Source organism: Vulpes lagopus, chromosome 3 (assembly GCF_018345385.1).
Source record: "Vulpes lagopus strain Blue_001 chromosome 3, ASM1834538v1, whole genome shotgun sequence".
In the NCBI taxonomy this organism is placed as follows: Eukaryota; Metazoa; Chordata; class Mammalia; order Carnivora; family Canidae; genus Vulpes; species Vulpes lagopus.
Genome location: NC_054826.1, coordinates 54,587,519 through 54,601,972, shown reverse-complemented (window position 1 = coordinate 54,601,972; position 14,454 = coordinate 54,587,519). Strand labels below are relative to the sequence as shown.

The following is a 14,454-nucleotide window of genomic DNA, read 5'->3' as shown; positions in this document are numbered from 1 at the left end:
AAAGGTCCATGAGGTGTAAATTTGTTAGTCTTTGCCTATATGGAATTTTTTTTTTAAAACTTTGCTACCATAGGGGCACCTGGGTGGCCCATGAGTTAAGTGCCTGCCTGCAGCTCAGGTCATGACCTCGGGGTCCTGGGATCGAGTCCACGGAGCAGGCAGTCTGCTTCTCCCTCTCTCTGCTTTGTGCTCTTTCTCTCTCAAATAAATAAATAAAATCTTTTTAAAAAAATTTTTGCTGCCATATGGATTGTTTCACTTAGTACCTTAGGCTATGGTAATCTGAGTTCTTCCACAGAAAGTGTCTCTCCAGTATCTTCTAGCATCCAGTGTCCCTCTGCAGCATCCTAATGCCATTCCGATTCCTCTCGCTCCTGTTCCTTGAATGTCACCGCTCTTCGTCCTTCTCCTGCTCTTCTCTCTGTCTCCCAGTCTCTCCCTGATGCTCTGAGTCTTACCATTGCAGTGCTTTGATATGGGTGTTCCTTTCATTTATTTTGGAGAAGAGCTAAACGGTTGGTAGGGCTGTGTAGCCTGGAGACACAGGTCCTTTAGCTCTAAGACTTATTCTTGTTTTGTTTTTGTTTTTATTTGCTTTCTCCATTGTTTTCAGTTCTCTCTCCAGAATTTCTCTCAGAAGAATATTGAACTTCCTGGATGAAGCCACTCACTCCTGTCAATTCTTCTCTCTCATTTTATACTACGTTACTCTGGGTTTTACTTTCCTCAATTTTGTCTAAAACTTCCGCTGGATTTTTACAATTGTAGTTGTCACATTTTTTTTTTAATCTTCAGCTGCTATTTTGTGTTCTCTGTTCTTTTTCATAGCATCCTGTTCATGTCTTAAGGATGTAACTTTTTAAAAATCTTTTTAAGATAATCAGTGACAGGATTTTGATGTGCTGTTCCCTAAACTAAGTTTGCCCTGGATTCCTTTTTTATGTTTGTTTTGTATTTTTTTGTTCCTATAAGTTCCTCAAATGCATAATGATCTTGAGCTGTCCTTTTATATTTTTCTTTGTTTTTTTTTTTTCTGCTGTTGTTAAGTGAGAGAAGGGGGTGGGGCAGAGGGAGATAGATTGAATCCAAGCAGGCTCCATGCCCATCGTGATCTCACAACCGTGAGATCATGACCTGAGCTGAAATTAAGAGTCAGAAGCTCAACCAACTGAGTCACCCAGGCATTCAAAATGTCCCTGACAGGCATGGGTGTGGCCTGTGGGTGCATGGCAGGATTGGTGGGCTTCCTTGCCTTTGCATTGGAAGGCCCACCCCTCTCCTCTACAATCTCAGCTCTTGGAGGTCTTTTCTCCAGAGTTGTTCAGATTCTCCAGAAAAGATTCTTTTACTATTCTGTGAATGGTATGCTCCCGCTGCTGGCATTCTGGGAGCACGGCAGGCGAAAGAAGTACAAGTCCCACTACCCACCATGCAAATGCAAATCTCTGTCAAATTTCCCCGTTTCTGCTACCCACCCCATCCCCACTTTCTGGGGTCTCCGGGTGCGAGGCTCCCAGAGCAGAGAGAACCAGCTCATTTCCCTGCATCTCTATCATCAGGCACTGAAGGTATTATGTCCTTAATCTGTTGAACCAGGTCCCCTTCTTCCACGTACTTTCTACTTTTCTAAAAACTAGCTCCAAGCTCTCCCCCACTGCTGTCTCTTCTCGTGTACTCTTTGATCTTGCTGGTTTCTAACATTTAACTTTACTGTCATTTTAGAATCACGTAGGGGAAAGTAGGCAATAGTATGGGCAACCAATCAGAATTGGCTCATCAATCAGAAACCCTAAGTCAGAAGTTGATCAGAGGTCAGTAAATTCCCTTTTTGCTCAAGCTAGCTAGAGTAAGTGCTTGTAGGCAACTGAGAACACTGACTGGTACAGAAGGCTGCAGGAGGACCCAGTAGGGATGAGTATGTCCATTGCCAGGGATGAGGATGAAGGGCAACTCCTAGCAAAACTAGAAACAAAGAGAACATTGTTTTCCTGCACCAACCCTGAAAAGCTAGCAGAGAACCCAAAATCTAAAACTTCTCATAAGAATGCATTTTTGTAAGCTTTGGGATGCTGAGGCTGCCTGCCCAGACTCTGGGGTGAGAGAGGGACAGCTGCCTTCTCTACTCTAATCTACAGCCCCTGGAGGCTGTTTGGGACGGTGTGTTCTTTGGGAGAACATGCAACCAAACAGGTACGATTTCACAGAGAATTCTTGATCAAGCCCACAGTCCATTTTAGGCTTAGGTTCTGTTTATCACTGCTCGAGGGGAAGGATGTCAGATTCTTATCTGACAACTTCATTCCACCGCCCATTTAAATAAACAGCCAACCCAAAGTAAGGTGAGGGAAAGATCCGTCAGTAACCTCAGGACTGACATTATATCAATGGATGTGCATGAGGTCTGGGGATTTATAATAGCCTGTTCAAAGAAATAGTTCAAACACACTGGCTCACTTTGATCAACACATCCCTCTAGAAGGATGAATGATTTAAAAATCTACAGAATACAGGGATCTGGGCTCCCTTAACATAAATCTAGGGTGAGGGTTTCCTAGGCATCCTGTCCTTGGTGAGGGTGAGCCTGCGGGCAACAAGGGAAGCCAAACACGATGTCTCATTCCCCAGTCAGTCCAGGTTCTATCAGGAGGAGGGAGATGAGGGACAGATGAGGCGTGCTGTTTGTGGACAGGCGAGCTGTCCGGATAGCCTCCGACAGGGAAGGGAGAGCAGGCTAGAGGAGTAGGAAAGGCTTCACGGCTGGGCTGGGCTGGGAGGGTGAGGACGTTTAGAGAGACCTGAAGGGAAAAGGACGTCATTAAAATCCTGCGTAGGAAGAACAAGGATGAGCAAAACCGTGAAGGCAGGAAAGTAAAACATCCCCCTGCTCTCAAATATAACAAGTATAGAGACAAATTGCTCTGAATCCTAAGTGCCTACAGTATGCCCCAAAATAGTGGCTGGAAATGCCCCTAGTGGCAGGGATGGAAAACACCAAAACCCACAGTAGGGCTAGCCGCTCACCTAGAGCACGCTCAACCAAATGGCGGCTCAGAGCCAGCGTCTGGGCCATTCCTCCGCGAGTCTAGATGCTCATGTGTGGCCCCCAGCACCGTGCGTATTCGGGAGCGTGTGTGTGTCCCTGCAGGGCTCAGATTTCTCTGCAAACCCGAAAATCATGGCTTCTTCTTTGACTCTAGTGCACAACTACCATATTTACATTAACATCATGTTTTTTCTCAACAAAACCACTTCCATATCCCTTTCTGTACAACTGTGATAAAAAGTATTTAAATTTTTTCCTAATCCTTCTTAGCAAATAAAATACCTTGTGCCTTTTAGAACAGAAAATGCAGTTAGTATGAACAGGGCAGTGAAAAGCTTCTCCTGGCCTGGATGCACATTGGCAGATGGGAAGCCAGGAGGATCAGCTGGGGTCGCTGGCCAGGCTGGGGCCCAAGTGCCAGGCAGTCTACCTACTGCAGGAAGGCCTTGTGGGAGGGGGCTTGCAGGGGGTCCTATACCTCCAGGCTCAGGATGGAGGGCACAACTGAACCCTAAGGACCTTCGTTGGGATAAATCCACTTGGGAACTTTAAGTCCTCCCGAGTTTTCCTTTTTTTTTTTTTTGCTTTTTAAAAAATTTTAATATATCAAAAGGCCTGCTTTAGTGACATGCTAGTCCCATCAGAAAATAATCCCAATAACCCCTTATCAATAACACACAAGTTGACCAGCCAACTCTTTATTTCTAAACCTCTGTGTGTACATGTGTGTCTTTTAAACCAAAGCCACGGGGCTCAGGTGACTCCTCCTTCTACACTGTGCTTTCCACCTGTCAACCAACTGGTGTCTACCCCCAATTGCAGAAGGGTGGGCAGGGCACATGGGAGCCCTATAGTGGCAGTGAGGGAATACCAAGTATCCACTCAGTAGGAGATCCTTATTTCCAGACTATTCACCTCAAGTCTGGCTCTCCGTGACCAGAATGTTTTTCCTCCTTTAGGAAAAAACCCACACATATCTGCACACCCATATATATATAATTTTTTTTTTGTTTTTACATTTAAATATAAAAATACTACTCTGCTTTGTGTTATAAATGGAGGACCAAGGAATAAGAACGTTTTCTGCTAAGGTAGGTCAATCCATTCTTACGCTGAGCTTGTCTTCAGGTGAGGGCTATCTCACCCCAGGTAGGGGAAGCCCTGCACCAGGACGACGGGAGGCACATTCCCGCCTGATTCTCTCTTAAGTCTCACTTTTAACAGAAAGTTGGTTATAACCTTATTCGAAGTGGAACTTCCCACCAGGAGGGGAAATCCTAACCTAGCCCCAGAGTAAGTAACCCTCCCCCCCCAACACTCAGCTACCTCGGAAGAAAGAGCCCTCCCCCTCCCTTCACAAACACTATTCTCTGTCCGGATAGCTACGCCTATTGGACAAACACACTTGATTAAATGGGAACAGTGGTTATGTCTCCCTACCCCCCTCCCTACTAACATACTAGACAGCTTTCAGTGACAGGGGAAAAAAGGGGGGAGTGTAAAAAGATTAAGAACTTGACCCCTCTATCCTGGCCAAAGAAAGCAAGAGATATTAACTGGGCATGAGGAATAAAAAAAGACCTTGATATTCCGCCCTTTGAGTTACAGCTATTAGGAAAGTCAAGAGAGGGGCAAACACAGAGGCAGGATAGAGAATTAATTAGGAGGGGTTCAATGGCTGCAAGTCTAGTCCGCTTAGTTTTTGTACTGGAAGGGTTCATCGTCAGTTTCGTTGAGAAGACATGTGCGAATGAGGGCTTCTGCCACCGAAAAGGGGTCACAGTTGGCAGAGGGGCGACGGTCTTCAAAGTAACCCTTCTTCTCCTGGCCGACAGTCCGGGGAATGCGGATGCTAGCACCATGGTTGGCCATGCTGGTGGAAAAGTCGTTGATGTTGGATGTCTCATGGAATCCAGTTCGGCGCCGGGCATTATCCAAGCCTCCCTTGGGATCATAGGCTCGGATGTGGTACTGGTGCTGCTTGCTCAGTTTCTCAATGGACTCCTCAATGTACTTTAGACCATTCTCTTCTCTCATGGCCTTGGTGCTGAAGTTGGTGTGGCAGCCTGCACCATTCCAGTTTTCGGGAATGGGCTTAGGATCAAAGGTTGCTATCACTCCAAAGTCTTCACATACACAGTGCAAGATGAAACGGGCCACCCAGAGATGATCTCCCATGTCGATTCCTTCACAGGGTCCTATCTGGAATTCCCACTGGGCAGGCATGACCTCAGCGTTTCTCCCAGCAATCTTGATACCAGCATACAAGCAGGCCCGGTAGTGAGCCTCCATGATATCCCTGCCATAGGCTTTGTCTACTCCTACACCACAGTAGTAAGGACCTTGGGGCCCAGGGAAGCCATTGGAAGGCCAACCAAAAGGGTGCCCATCTGTGCCCATGAGAGTATATTCCTGCTCCATTCCAAACCAGGGGTGCTGGTTGCTCACCATGTCCATTATCCGTTTATAGGTATGCCTTAAATTGGTTTCTGCAGGCTTTCTATTGTATTTGAAGACTTCACAGAATATCAGCTTGTTGGAGTCCTTGCGGAAAGGGTCGTGAAACAGGGCAGCAGGGACAAGATACATGTCACTGTTGGAGCCTTCAGACTGAAAGGTGCTAGAGCCATCAAAATTCCATTCAGGCAATTCTTCAACACTCTTGGGCTCACTGTCCAAGGTCCGGGTCTTGCAACGTAATCCTTCTCCAGTCCCGTCAATCCAAATATACATAGCTTGCACTTTCTCGCCCTGAGGCAGGGACATGTACACCTGCTTGATGCCTTTGTTCAAGTGGGAACTCGCAGAGGTGGCCATGGTGGAAGTTGTTCTGGGTGGATCGCAGGCAGCAGGGCGGGCAGACCACGAGAGCGAGGTGCGGCGAGGAGAGGAGGCCGAGGCGCTGCTCAGAAGCTCCCCTCCGCTCCCATTCTCGGCTCTGCCAGTTTTCCTGTCTATTTTGACAAAGATGAACTCCAAAGTGAGTTAATGTCATGAAGAGAAATGCTGAGTGTAGACTTCAGAAAAGTTTCATAAAACAGCAGTTTCTTACACTGAATATGGACTAACCACACGCCAGGTCCCAGCCAAGTGCTATACGTGGATGACCTCACTGAATCCTTGCAATAGCCACCCCGTCAGGCAGTACCATCAACCCTACCATTAAAGATGAGACAGTAGAGTTTGCAGACGTATGTTACTCACCCTAGTTCACACAGGGAATAAGAGACTGAGCAAGAGAAGATCCCAAGTGTGCTGGGAGCCAAAGATTTCTGAACTGCCTCCTGAGGGAAACCGAGACAGAGCAAGACACTACCTGGAGGAGGCTGGAAAGCTTCAGAGACGAAGTTCCAATCTGGGAATCACAAAACCCTGCTCCCGTGTAGCTGGATAGGGAGCTCTGAGAAGGACACATGGGGATGTCCAACTGCTAAACACAGGCAGCCTGGAAAGCCGATGAGCACAGACTGTCAGCCTGGTTCCCCCGGCACAGAAGCTGCTCTGGAGTGACCAATGGGTATCCTGCGTGCCAGGCCCAGCATGGACCACAGCTCAGCCCGTCTGTCCTCTAACCCTAGCGGAAGAGCTGCTGGGATGTCAGAGACACCAGTCATCACAGCCAATTACACACTTGGCAGCGTCTGTGCATTAGGCACTGCACTGGGTGCATTCCATGCATCCATTCCCTTAACTCCGCCAGCGATCCTATGAGGTAGGTACTATTATTAGCCCCATATTCCAGGTGAACAAACTGAGGCACAAAGTAATTCATTAACTCATCCAAGGCAGCAAAGCTAGATAGTGCCAGAGGCCCTAATTTGAACCCAACACTCTGGTACCAAAGCCCGGATTCGAACCACTCTCTGTACCATGTGTCCCTATACCAAGAACCGCTCTGAGTTTGGGCATAGCTAGTCGACATCACAAAGGCTTACGATATCCAAAACCACCGTACGAGCTGGGAATACAAACGTAAGTGCGGGCATGCCTTTCAGGATCTCACTGCCTTTAGCACAGACACATAATCAGGTATGAGGAGGTAAGAGTGCTCTGGAGGGGAGGAGCACACGGGGCTTCGGGGAGCACACAGCAGGGCACCTGACTCGACCCGGAGGGGTCAGAGAAGGTTTCTTGGAGCAGACGACGCCGGAGCTACATCTTAAAAATGAAGTAGAAGCTGGCCAGCAAGACAACCTATGAAACACACTTTAATTCTTCTAAAGCTTTTAAGCTCTACCTTGTGCCAAATCAAATCCCTAGGAAGCTCCAAGTCTGAATGATATCATTTCAGCTTTCCACAGAAGAATTTGCACTGAACTAGAATATCACATTGTTTATGCCTTTGGCTTTCAGCCAGGGCTGATATAAGAAGCAGTCATATGAATCACATTTGCATTGTTTGTAAAACTGCTAGCAAAGACACTATCCATTATGTTGTTCTCCGTCCCTTATCTACAGACTGATGTGATAAATGTCTCCCAGAGCACTAAACTAAAAAATAAAATACAGAATAGAAACCTCTCTCCCAGTGGACTGGTATTCTTTATGGTAGGCAGTGTGGGCTACGCAGCCTATCCACGTCCGTCATTGTCTTGCCTACCAGGAAGCTCAGAACCATATTCCGAGTCTCCTGTAACCTATGTTTTCTGGTCCTTGATTATTTGGCACTCAACACTGTGCCTTTGTTTTAATGGATTTGAGGTTTTATATCATTTTGTTAAAAAAAGATTTTATTTATTTATTCATGAGAGACAGAGAGAGAGAGAGAGAGAGAGAGAGAGGTAGAGACACAGGCAGAGGGAGAAGCAGGCTCCATGCAGGGAGCCCGATGTGGGACTCGATCCTGGGTCTCCAGGATCACGCCCTGGGCTGAAGGCAGGTGCTAAACCGCTGGGCCACCCAGGGATCCCCAAGGTTTTATATCATTTTATAACTAGACCTCTAGTTGTCAATACTAGTGTTAAACAGTTCAGCATATGGAAAACAGGTTTAGCAGGCTTGCTTCACACTCAAGGCCACCCTGCTCCCCTACGCGTGGATACCTACAATTCCCCATTAGTTATTTTCTTCAAACCGTGAGTGTCCCTCCATACCCCAGAAGGAATGAGCCTAGGTCTACAGTCAAATAGGAAAGGTCTGTGAGCCAAAACGGCCCCCGTCTGCCGCCTGTGGGATCTGCGATGCGGCATCTCCTCTCAGAACAGAAGAGTTGTACGTCACACTTCTGCAGCTGTGACCCTCTCCAGGACTTCAAGAAAACCCCGAAGACATGTCTTTCCAGAACTCCAAGCATCAGGGCCAGCTGCTGAGAGGCACTTGAGATAACTACGGTGTAAAGGAGTGTGTGGCCGTCTTTCACAAAGTGCGTGTGTGAGCACGTGCATCTGTGTCTGTGTCTACACAAATCCACCCTAACCTTTCTGCTCCATCTCAGCATGACCAATGCTCCTTTTATCCCCATTTACAAAATGAGGTTGCTATGAAGCATTACAAAGATGATACATATGAAGCACCTGGCATCGGCTGGCATAAAGATGATCTCTTTATTTGCTCTCTCCATGCTGACTGCAGTCTCCAGAAGGATGAGGGCTGTCACTGCTTGAGCCTCCAGTGCCTAATGCAAATCCTGGCCCTTAAAAGCAGCCAGACACTCCATGCTGAGAACACAGTACTCACTTGATAAATACTGTTGGAATAAATCAATGACAACAAACAACAGATCTGAACAGATGACATGATCTATAGCTGAGTTGCAAATTTACTCCTTTTACTCAATGTGCAAAGATAACCTAGCCTCTTATTTTCCAGAATGTTTTTCACAATTCTCCATCCCCACCCTTGAGGACCAGGGAAACAGACGTATCCATAGGTGTGTCTCTCCAGGACTCCAGGTTTTGTTGGCTCTAGCAGATGTCTTCTAGATATCCTCCCCTTGACCCTGCTCCTTCTTCCCATGACAGGTTTTCATGACCTAATGGTATGGAGGGTCTTGGAATGGAGCATGCTCCTCTGACCCAGCTCATCTAGGCTAGTCTGTCTGTCCCTTCACCCCATATGCTGGTCTTGTTGGCGAGGTTGGTGGTCCGTTTCCTGGCTAGGTGAAGGCCTGGTGGTCTTGCCTGGCTGACTTGGCTCCCATGACATTGAGACGTCTCTCAAATTTCAGCCATGTCCTGCCTTTGACCACAGATTACACAGAATGGCCCTGTCCAAAGGACATTTTCTCCTTCTCCATGGCAATTCTGAGTGCAGCTGTCTTCTGCCCTCCCCAGAGGACACATGGAAATGTTCAGATCCCTTGTCGATTCAACATACCTCCTGGCTGGCACGGGGAACGTGAAGATGAAGAGGCGTAGGGCACAGTGTATGTTCCGTGCACCTTATGCATGCATTCCTCACGAGATGATTCTTTACCCATCTGCCTCCCAACTTCTGGGACTGTGCTGGGCCCCACAGTGGGCACCACAGAGTCCTATTAAACTGAAGTGAGCTGTCTGGAACTAAATGCAACTGAACTGATTTGAAGTGGGTATGATTCACTCCTCATTCTTGAGTCCATGTTCATGAGAACTGGACCTTTTGAAAACTAGCTCATAGACTCTATTCAAGAGAAGAGCCTGACTCTGGTTTGAGAGAAAAAGCTGACGTTCAATATCTCTGGTGAGCTATTTTGAGATTCAATTAAAAAATATCTAGTTAAAAGACAGTGTGCTTTTAAAATGACATTAATAAAATCTCTTCTCATACTAAGATTTAACAGTAGTTTAATAATTTTAATTCATATTTGTTTTTTGGATCAACAGAATTTATTTTTTTATTGGAATTTAATTTGCCAACATAGCATAACACCCAGTGCACATCCCATCAAGTGCCCCCCTCAGTGCCCGTCACCAGAATTTAATTTCATAAATTAAAACAATGTGTTGGTTGCCTCAAAGTGGCCATTCCCCCACTTTACAGACGTGAGCTGGCCCAGGCCCGAGAGCAGATTTTGAGAGATTCAGCAAGCCCACATCCCCATCTGCTTCACCCAAACGGTTCCTCAGTCTCGTACTGGCAGTCTTAAGTACATTGGGTTCACCTAGCAAGCTTTAGAAAAATACCTATGTTCAGGCTCCACTTCTTCTGATTTAATTAACCCAAGTGGGTCTGAGCAAGGACAAGCATTTTGAGAGAAGAGCAAAAACGCTAGAGACAGAGACTATTGAGCAATAGGCAGTGAAAAGTGTCTGCTCTCACACACAAAAACCAGATGCAGGAAGTCAAAATATAGAGCCGTCTGGGGTCATTTGCTAATAGGGACAAAAAGGAGTGCCCTCTGATTGGCCCCTGTAGGTATCAGGAAACCAAAACTGATATTCAAAACACTGACCTGTAACTACAATAAATGGGTCTTTGGCCTTTGTGTCCAGCAAAGCAGCCGTAGTGGAGGTACGGCCACTCCCTGGCCCATCTCAGTCTTTCCTCGGTACGCCGTCAGCCCAGTGGTGAGTCTGACTATGCCATCATGGCCCACTGCTCACGGTGAGGGAGGAGGGTCTCCCCTAGAAATTGTGAGGTTTTTGATGGCAAAGGCTGAATCTGATAAATTTCTATGACCCCATCACCGAGTCCCATGTGCCTCCACCAGGAGCAATGATGATCCCCCCACCCCCAGAGAACATTTGGGAGTATCAGGAGATTTTTTGGGTTGTCAGACTTGGGGAGATGGATGCTAACTAACTGGTCTCTAGTGGGTAGAGGGTGGGCATGAGGCTACACATCCTACAATGCACAGGGGAGTCCCCCACCACAAAGAACGATCTGGCCCAAAATGTCAATAGTACCTAGGTTGAGAAACCCTAGTTTAGTCTAACAGTTGACAGACTTGACACTAAATATCAGAAAATTATTCTCATCAAGAACTTTCTTCTTCCCACAGATATTCATCACCCAGATAAGACCAATGTGATCTATCAACATTGAGACTCCTCATACCAGATTTGTTAGCTACCTGGTCTCAATTCAAGACAAGATTTTGAACTTAGTATATTAACCAATGGAGTTCCTTCAGGAGGTCTGAATGCCTCCATTCCAGGGATGCTACCCAAAGCTCTTGCCAGGGGAATGCGAATGGGAAAGACTGTCTCCCTAGGGCTAATTCTCCAGGAAAAACCACCTGAACATATCTATATGTAGGGCCCAGTGCTGAGAGAGTGATTTTTGTCACACTCAAGACCCCTTCCTGGATCGCCAACATCTAAAGGCTCAGCTGGGATGAAACTCTACCCTCTTCTCCTCCCCTGAACCTCAATACAGCAAGTATTCTCCAATTTTTCATATTATAGATTCTAAATTTAGAAGAACAAGGAAGAGAAATTGTTATTTTTATCCGAGTACTTACTCTGTGCTAGGTGATGCTTTATGTGGTTTAGCTCCTTGAAGGCATAGAGCAACCCTATGGGGTAGTTTCTGTTATTATGCCCATTATACAAATGAGAAATATGAGGCTCAGACACATGATGATACATCATGACACAACACAGCCAGGATTTCACTGCAGGGAGAGTGAAAAAACACCAAAAATGTACAAAAGCCTCTCCAATTATGACCCATCAGAAGGTCCACGTGGTTGTCAACAACCCAGTTGCCCACGGGACATCACCTGTAACAACGTAGCAACTGTGGGAAAATAGTCCAGGAACCAATTTTGTTGGCCCCTAATGGGCATCAGAGATATAGTCACTTAATCTTTGACTCAAAAAGCTTTAAAAAATTAAAATCTGCTAACACCAGAAAAAAAAAAAACCTCTCATATTGAACCCAAAGTAGTCACACAGAAATGCATTACATAAAATTCCTTTTTAAAATTATTTCCCTAAAAGTAACAAAAATTGCTCAAATAAACTTGAGCATAGCTGTTCAGACCTGCCAAAGGCTGGTTAGTTTAAGAACGGACAGTGACAGTTGTGGCCTCCTAGAAAACTGGGCCTTGCCAAACGGCTGTGCCCTGAGGCCAGAATTCTACAGATGGGTCATTGCTCAGGTCCTGTTCCACCTGGTGCCTTGTTAGTAGGTTGGCCTCTCTGCCCGCTTGCCCAAACTGCCCGGGGTGGGGGGGGTGGGGGTGGGGATGTGTGTAGCTGGGCAGGGGGAGGGGAGGAGGGGTTAATCCCTCTCACCTGAGTCAACAACCAAGTCAAGTCAATTCCTTCCCACCTCACTCTATCCAAGGTGGCCTTGTTGGGCCCCATGATGCAGACTGGGATGTTCTTTTAATTGGTTTATAGAAAAGACACCACCTATGTTAGTTCTCTGGGGTTTCTTAAATTTAATTTAATTTAATTTAATTTAATTTAATTTAATTTAATTTAATTTAATTTAAATTCAATTAGTTAACATATAGTGTATTATTCATTTCAGAGGTAGAGGCCAGTGACTCATCAGTTGCATATGACACCCAGTGCTCATCCCATCACGTGCCCTCCTTCATGTTCATCACCCAATTACCCTGTCCCCCTACATCCCTCCCCTCCAGTGACCCTCAGTTTGTCTCCTAGAGTTGAGAGACTCTTATGACTTGTCTCCCTCTCTGATTTCATCTTATTTTATTTTTCCCTCCATTTTCTGTTTTGTTTCTTAAATTCTACATGAGTGAATTAATATGATAATTGTGTTTCTCTGGTCGACTTATTTCACTTAGCGTAATACCTTCTAGTTCCATCCACATCATTGCAAATGGTAAGATTTCTTTTTCTTTCTTTCTTTTTTTTTTTTTTTTTTTTTTTTGGTGGCTGAACAATACTCCATTGTATATTTATACCACATTTTCCTTATCCATTCACCTATCAATGGAAAGCTGGGCTCTCTCCATAATTTGGCTATTGTGGACATTGCTTCTATAAACATCAGGGTGCAGGTGCTCCTTCGGATCACCACATTTGTATCTTTAAGGTAAAAACCCAGCAGCACAAATTGGAGGTTTTTAGGAACCTCCATACTGTTTCCCAGAGTGGCTGCACCAGCTTGCATTCCCACCAGCAGGGTAGAGGGTTTCCCTTTCTCCACATCCTCATCAACATTTGTTTATTTCCTGACTTGTTAATTATAGCCATTCTGACCAGCGTGAGGTGGTTTTGATCTGTATTTCCCAGATGCCGGGTGATGTTGAACATTTTTTCATGTCTCTTAGCAATGTGTATGTCTTCTTTGGAGAAATGCCTGTTCATGTCTTCTGCCCATTTCTTGACAGGGCTGTTTTTTTGGGTGTTGAGTTTGTAAGTTCTTTATAGATTTTGAATACTAGCCCTTTATCAATAAGACATTTGCAAATATCTTCTCCCATCCTGTAGGTTGTCTTTTTGGTTAGTTCTCTCTTAATGTTGCAAAAAATTACCCCAAATTTAGAAGCTCAAACAACACAGATTTATTACTTTGGAGTCCTGCAAGTTGGAATTCCAATATGGGTCTCCCTGGGCTAAAAATTATGTCAGCAGAGCTTACTCTTTTCCGGAGGCTCTTCCAGAGGATAGAACCTGTTTCCTTGTTCTTTCCAACTTTCAGAAGCTATTCTCATTCCATGGCACATGGTGCTGCTTTTTCTTCAAATTCAGCAGCAGTGCATCTCCCTGGACCTATCTTCAATAGTCACACAGTCCTCTGACTCTTCTGGCTCCCTCTTCCACTTTTCAGGACCCTCAAGATTACACTGGGCCCACATGAATAATCCAGGCTACTCTCTTTATTTTAAGGTCAGCAGATTAGCAATCTTAATTCCATCTGCAACCTCTCCTTTGCCATACAACCTACAACCAGGGGTTAAGACATGACTTTGGGGAAAGGAGGACAGGGAGGCATTATTCTGCTACCACACACCTGTTAGATGGGGTACCAAACTGGTAGAGAATGTTGGCCCCCACAAGAATTTGAAGGCCTTGCTATGGGGCATGCCCTGTCCAGTTTGCCCAGTTCCTGTCACTCTCTACTGTCTTTCCCCAGCCCTCTGCCCTCATTTACCTTATCTGCCTAGGCCAAGGAGGCATTTAGGTTTTCCAACCCAGGTGTAGCGAATCTTCAGGAGAGGGACAGTCTTGCTTAACTTAAGTTCTTTTCTCAGGAAGCCGAGCTCAGAGGAGTGATCTTGTGAATGGACCCCAAGAGTTCCTGGCACCATGCCATCCCCAGGCCTCTCCAAAGCTACTAGAGTGAATAATGAATGCAGATTCTGGGATACACACGCAATGATGTGACTTCCAAAAAAGAAATCCAAGAAGTATTTGTTTCTATTGATGTCTGGGTGACTTACAGCTCTAGATATATATCTCCAGAATGATTTATCTGAATTTTATAGACCCTAGACTTTTCCCAGCTGAAACCCAGTTACTGCTTCCACAATAACTCATTGGATTGATCGCTTTAAATTTAAAGGGGCA

At 45.7% G+C, this 14,454-nt stretch overlaps 2 protein-coding genes across 4 annotated transcripts in view; both read right to left on the bottom strand.

Annotated features, from left to right (window-relative positions):
- The window catches only part of GRID1 (glutamate ionotropic receptor delta type subunit 1), a 638,733-nt gene that overhangs the window by 260,151 nt on the left and 364,128 nt on the right, over nt 1-14,454 (bottom strand). The window lies entirely within an intron of this gene.
- On the bottom strand, nt 4,533-6,001 carry LOC121488073 (glutamine synthetase-like). Its single transcript, XM_041750341.1, has one exon. The coding sequence runs from the start codon at nt 5,858-5,860 to the stop codon at nt 4,739-4,741; it is 1,122 nt and encodes a 373-aa protein (XP_041606275.1). The 5' UTR covers nt 5,861-6,001; the 3' UTR covers nt 4,533-4,738.